This window comes from Marmota marmota, unplaced genomic scaffold, assembly GCF_001458135.2.
Source record: "Marmota marmota marmota unplaced genomic scaffold, marMar, whole genome shotgun sequence".
NCBI lineage: Eukaryota > Metazoa > Chordata > Mammalia > Rodentia > Sciuridae > Marmota > Marmota marmota.
Genome location: NW_026000211.1, coordinates 29410553 through 29416486, shown reverse-complemented (window position 1 = coordinate 29416486; position 5934 = coordinate 29410553). Strand labels below are relative to the sequence as shown.

Below are 5934 nucleotides of genomic sequence, written 5' to 3'. Positions count from 1 at the left end.
GCATGTTCTTCTTTATGCAACATATTGCTGATTATTTTAAACTGATGATTCTTTCAAAATAAAAGATTGTTAATAATTTGTTCACTCTATGGAACTCTAAGACTGTATGTTATAATGAATATTTGAAGAAAAAATTATCACTCTCCTTTCTGAGGTTTTTGGAGGTGTGATGGGAAGGGAAAATATATAGGTTCAATAGAATATTCATCTTAATGACATAAGGGACTTTTATTCCCAATACTCTAATAATAACAGTGCTTCATCCTACAGGTTTATATAGTAAAAAATGAATTTGATAAAGAAGAATGAAATTTATCTTATTTTAACACTCAATAGCATGTAGCATAGATTGGATTTTGGAGATAGTCATGGTGGGTTTAATTTGAAAGCTGTTTTAAAGTCAAGGTATATTTGAAAGGTGTGTGCTACCTATGACTGTAGAAGGGATGGAAGGATGGAAATTTATGTGGCAATGTGTAGTATGCTAATTATATAGAAGCTGGAGTTAAGAGAGTCTGAGACCAAGCACTTGTTTTCTCAATATCATCACATTCAGCATCTCCATATCTCCCTTCCCCTACTGCAGAATCCCATGGGCCTGCTCAGATGCCTCTTGTGCTAAGCTATTGGACAGAATACAGTGATTCAGAAAGAGAGCATAGAAGAATGGAATGGGGACTGTAGGTTCTGGAGGCATTTAGAATTTCTTGGGTGATTCTATGGCTGATAGAACGACAAACAATATAGCCCCCATGAGTTCTTAATGCTAAGTCAGCAGAAAAGGGGCACAAGAATTGTCGTCTGACCTTTAGAGTAACAGCAATTGCTGGCCCAGAAATCAAGTTTATAAATTGTATTGTTGCCAAGGAATAAAATTGTCTTCAGTAGATTGAGGGCCAGTTCCACAGACTTGTAACATCAGGCCATGCTGTGATTGTCACATAATATATTATGTGACGTATTTTAAAGTTCTTATCTTCCCTTTCCTTACATTATTTGTACCATAAATTAAAAAGACATAAGTCTGCTCCTTTAGCACAAGTTGACACTGTATAGAACTGATGATAGAGTTAAATTCACTGTGTTTGTTATTGGCTGGATTTGTACTGCATTTGGAACCAAGTAAAGACCTCACTAAATTTTCTTAGATTGATAGGGTAATGGGAGCAAACTCTAAAATACAGTTTCCCTCTGGATGGATTGTGTTCAGTAGTCATGTAATGGTTTTTATGTTTCTAATGAATGTCTCTTTATTCCAAGCAGGACTCTAATATGGATTTGGAGCTCAAGGAGTATTATAACAAGACACTTGCCACAGAGAACAATACTGCTGTCACTCGGAATTCCGATTTCCCCGTCTGGGATGACTACAGAAGCAGTGTAGATGACTTACAGTATTTCTTGATTGGGCTCTATACATTAGTAAGTCTTCTTGGTTTTATGGGGAATCTACTCATTTTAATGGCTCTCACAAAAAAGCGTAATCAGAATACCACGGTAAACTTTCTCATAGGAAATTTGGCCTTCTCTGACATCTTAGTTGTGCTGTTTTGCTCACCTTTCACACTGACCTCTGTCTTACTGGATCAGTGGATGTTTGGCAGAGTCATGTGCCATATTATGCCTTTCCTTCAATGTGTGTCGGTTCTGGTTTCAACCTTAATTTTAATATCAATCGCTGTTGTCAGGTATCATATGATAAAGCATCCTATATCTAATAATTTAACGGCAAATCATGGCTACTTCCTGATAGCTACAGTGTGGACCCTAGGTTTTGCAATTTGTTCTCCCCTTCCAGTGTTCCACAGTCTTGTGGAACTTCAGGAAACCTTCGGTTCAGCATTGCTGAGCAGCAGGTATTTATGTGTCGAGTCCTGGCCATCTGACTCATACAGAATTGCTTTTACTATCTCTTTATTGCTAGTTCAGTATATTCTGCCTTTGGTTTGTCTAACCATAAGTCATACTAGTGTCTGCAGAAGTATAAGCTGTGGTTTGTCCAACAAAGAAAACAGACTAGAAGAAAATGAGATGATCAACTTAACTCTTCATCCATCCAAAAAGAATGGGAATCAGCTGAAACTCCCCAGCAGCCACAAGTGGAGTTATTCATTCATCAGAAAACACAGGAGAAGATACAGCAAGAAGACGGCATGTGTGTTACCTGCTCCAGCAAGACCTTCCCAGGAGAACCCCTCAAGAACACTTCCAGAAAACTTTGGCTCTGCGAGAAGTCAGCTCTCTTCATCCAGTAAATTTATACCGGGGGTCCCAACCTGCTTTGAGATGAAACCTGAAGAAAACTCAGATGTTCATGAAATGAGAGTACAACGTTCTGTCACAAGAATCAAAAAGAGATCTCGAAGTGTTTTCTACAGGCTGACCATACTGATATTAGTATTTGCTGTCAGCTGGATGCCCCTGCATCTTTTCCATGTAGTAACTGATTTCAATGATAACCTGATTTCCAATAGGCATTTCAAGCTGGTGTATTGCATTTGTCATCTGTTAGGCATGATGTCCTGTTGTCTTAATCCAATTCTCTATGGATTTCTTAATAATGGCATCAAAGCTGACTTAATGTCCCTTATACACTGTCTTCATATGTCATAAATATCACTGTTTACCAAGGAAAGAACAAATGTTGAGGTCATCTAAAATATCATTTATATTTTCATGATAATGATGTATTTATAATAAATTTTGATAATGTGGAATCTAATTTACATTAAAGAGCTCTGGATTTTAATGTCAGTTTGTAATATATGGAAGATAATTTTAATGTGTTATAACATGAGTAATTCATTTAGTTGTACAGAGGCAGTGTCAATCACATATGTAATTTCATTTTTAAAAGTAGTTAGATAGTAGTTATGTTACCTTCCATTTCATGTTATCTATAAATCAATGGATGGTGTTTTTTGCTTAAAATAAAACTTATATCCAAACAAATCAGTACTGTTTTTTTCTGTGAAGAAGCAAAACTTATTTTTTTCTGCAGAGTATTTAATTTCAAAATTGAGGAGCTTGTGTTATCTATCTTCATTTTTATTCCACAGGCTTCTTAATGCTTAGTTTGTGAAAGCACAGAACATATTTAATATGCCTAGGGAATCATGATTAAATGACAGATGTATGCTTAGTAATCATCATCATTTTAAACATTGGGTACATTTTTGGAAATCCTATAGGAAAATGAATATCTCATATTATAGAGAATTGGTAAAAGGATCAATTTAGCTCTACTTTCCTAATAATAAGCAATTAATTTTGCAAATAAAAAAATTTTAATCAAAACACCCTTCTGTAACTGTGATTTGTTAGTGTGTAGGGGCTCCCCAGGTAATTTGGACAGAACAGTCCATAAATTGAAAGAGTAGAGCAGTTACCCTCAGCATAAAGACCACTACCTTCACAGGTTTTCCCACTGTGCTCCTCCTCTTTCCCGAGGTATTTCCTTTGCCTTCTACGTTGTCAGTGTGCTATTGGGGTTAAAAGACTCTTCCCAGTTCTGAAGCCCCTTTAAATTTTGCCTAGTCTAAAACTAGGAGTTTATTTTCAAAGATTTTGATCCAGGCTTATGTATTTTTCCTTCACTATTCCCCCATAGTCACATCAGAAAACCCAGAAATCTGAGGCCAGGATGAGAAAGGAACAAAAAATGAGAAATGCCTGTAAAAACATTTTTTTTTTCTAGATTTGAAATAAAAGCCATATCTATTAACATAATGAAAAAAAGATTTTAAATCTTTTCTAGACTTATAAATGACATTAAATACTATCAAATAATGTTTTTATATACAACTTTTATATTCCAAAACATGAAGTCTAAGTGATGTTTCCAGTTATTAAATAATTTTGAAGACAATTTTAAGTGTTGACAGAAAATGAGGTTAATATATTTGCCCCAATATAGAATAATTAATATACTTTGCTATTTTAATGTGATCTGCATATGAAGTCTCATATACTGTACTACTAAATTGAGGTTGAAGTCAGACTATTTGAACTTTTTGCTTATGTGTTTATTTTTGCCATTAAAAATTTTTTTTAGTTGTAGATGGACATAATATCTTTATTTTATTTATTTATTTTTATGTGGTGCTGTGGGTCAAACCCAGTGCCTTACACGGACTAGGTGAGAACTCTACCACTGAGCTGCTATAACCCTGGCCCCTATTTTTTCCAGTTCCTAAGTCGCTAAAAAAAAAAAAAAATTGCATATTTGCACATATGCAAAGTATGCAAAAATAATACTATTATTTTCAGGGCCTATAACTGATTTAAACATTATATACATATCCCTGCTTGTGGTAAGGAAAAACAACAAAACAGAAAAAACAAACCCTTTAAGTTTGTGCGTAATAGGTGATTATCATGTTTAATCAATTGAAAGTTCACAGTCTCTATGAGGTTTTCTTTCTGTCACGTCCTTCTTGCCTGGAATGTGTGTACCTGGGGAGGAAGTCCATGGGATCTCATACCATGGGGAAATGTGCTGGCCCACAAGGTGTCTTCTGCTGGCTCCTGTTGAACTCCAGCTGAGGAGTAATCATCCTGCCTGGTTTCCATGTTACATAAGCTTCTGCCTCTGCTCTGTAATGCAAGGTCTCTTAGCAAAGTTAGGGCCTGGGAGTCAGCCCAGGATCCTCTATCTCTACTGATATGCTAGGACTTAATCTTTCACTGTTTGAGTTTCCACCACAACCTCCATTTTGTTCCCAGGTGTCTGTCTACACTGTGGGGTTGCTATGTTAGTGATGCTGCACCTTGCCAAGTCTGGGAACTATTGGGACATTTTACATTCATGGTTGGGAATTCTGTAGGAATTTTTGACATTCTGTTCCTTGTGTAGGTAATAAGGAACCGAGACAAGCAACCTAGACTTACTCAGGTTTTCTGTCTGCCCAACACAATAATCTGCCATATCTACTTTGTGATATCTACTTCACGTTGGTACATGAATCCTCTGCTTTCAGTTCCTTTCTGGGTTTTCAAACACAATCTGGTCACAAGCCCACTCTGCTCTTAACTTCTCTCTAATCTTTCTGGTGCTATAAGAGTCCTCCCCCAAGTGTTTATATTGTATCAAGAAAAATGAAGAAAGCTAGTTCATTTTTTGCTTCTCTCTTTTTTAATCTCTCCTATTTATCCTAAGGCTTTCTACCCATTTCTGTCTGGAAAGAACATTCCCTAGTAATATCTTGCCCTTTCTTGGAACTGTGTATGGCTGACCCTAAAGCTATGTTCAGAACATCAGGGGTTGCTTTTGGAAAACGAGGCTTTCATATGAAAAATGTTTTACTCTTTCAATCCTGGGATCCAGGACTCTTGTCTCACCATGAACCAAAAACAACAAAATCTCTGTGCTATAGAGTGACCTCTTTTTCAACAACAGTAAGCATGCTCACTTTCATTAGGGCCCTGAAGTTCAAACTTTATATTGATAAGGACAAATATAAATACACAGGGAGATATTTGATCCAGTTAGAGTACCTAACATTAGCAAATGTACAACAACTGTCATACTTCATGGATTTTATAGTTGTTAATAGATGCATTTAGTTAAACCAGATAAACTATAATTCGGGGATCTTAAACTGTTGAACTTGAAGGAAGCAATTAATCTTCCTTAACCAGAAATGATGGAATGTTCTTAATAATTGAAAGTTAAGGAGTTTGAATGGGTTGTTGGATAGAAGCCATTAAGGTTAGGATTAATGGTTTTTATAAGATTATTATGAATGATAATTTCTTCCATGGAGACTTGCTTAGTGAGTTAAACAATTTATGTTCAGTCAACTCTCCATTGCTCAAGGGCTGATTATATAATTTTGTTTCTATTCTCTCCTGGTGTCTGACATGATTTAGTGGTCCAATAGCACCTTCACAAAAGCATGGCCCAGGGAACTAGATGGAGATGAAATTAAAAAC

At 36.0% G+C, this 5934-nt stretch overlaps 1 protein-coding gene across 1 annotated transcript; it reads left to right on the top strand.

Annotated features, from left to right (window-relative positions):
* Positions 1-1076: 1076 nt before the first annotated feature.
* Positions 1077-2966, top strand: Npy5r (neuropeptide Y receptor Y5). The gene has a single exon (XM_015486155.2). The coding sequence runs from the start codon at positions 1243-1245 to the stop codon at positions 2611-2613; it is 1371 nt and encodes a 456-aa protein (XP_015341641.1). The 5' UTR covers positions 1077-1242; the 3' UTR covers positions 2614-2966.
* Positions 2967-5934: the final 2968 nt, after the last annotated feature.

What these genes read in the sequence shown, in the direction of transcription:
- Npy5r (XM_015486155.2), top strand. Translation starts at nt 1,243, where the DNA reads ATGTCTCTTTATTCCAAGCAGGACTCTAATATGGATTTGGAGCTCAAG.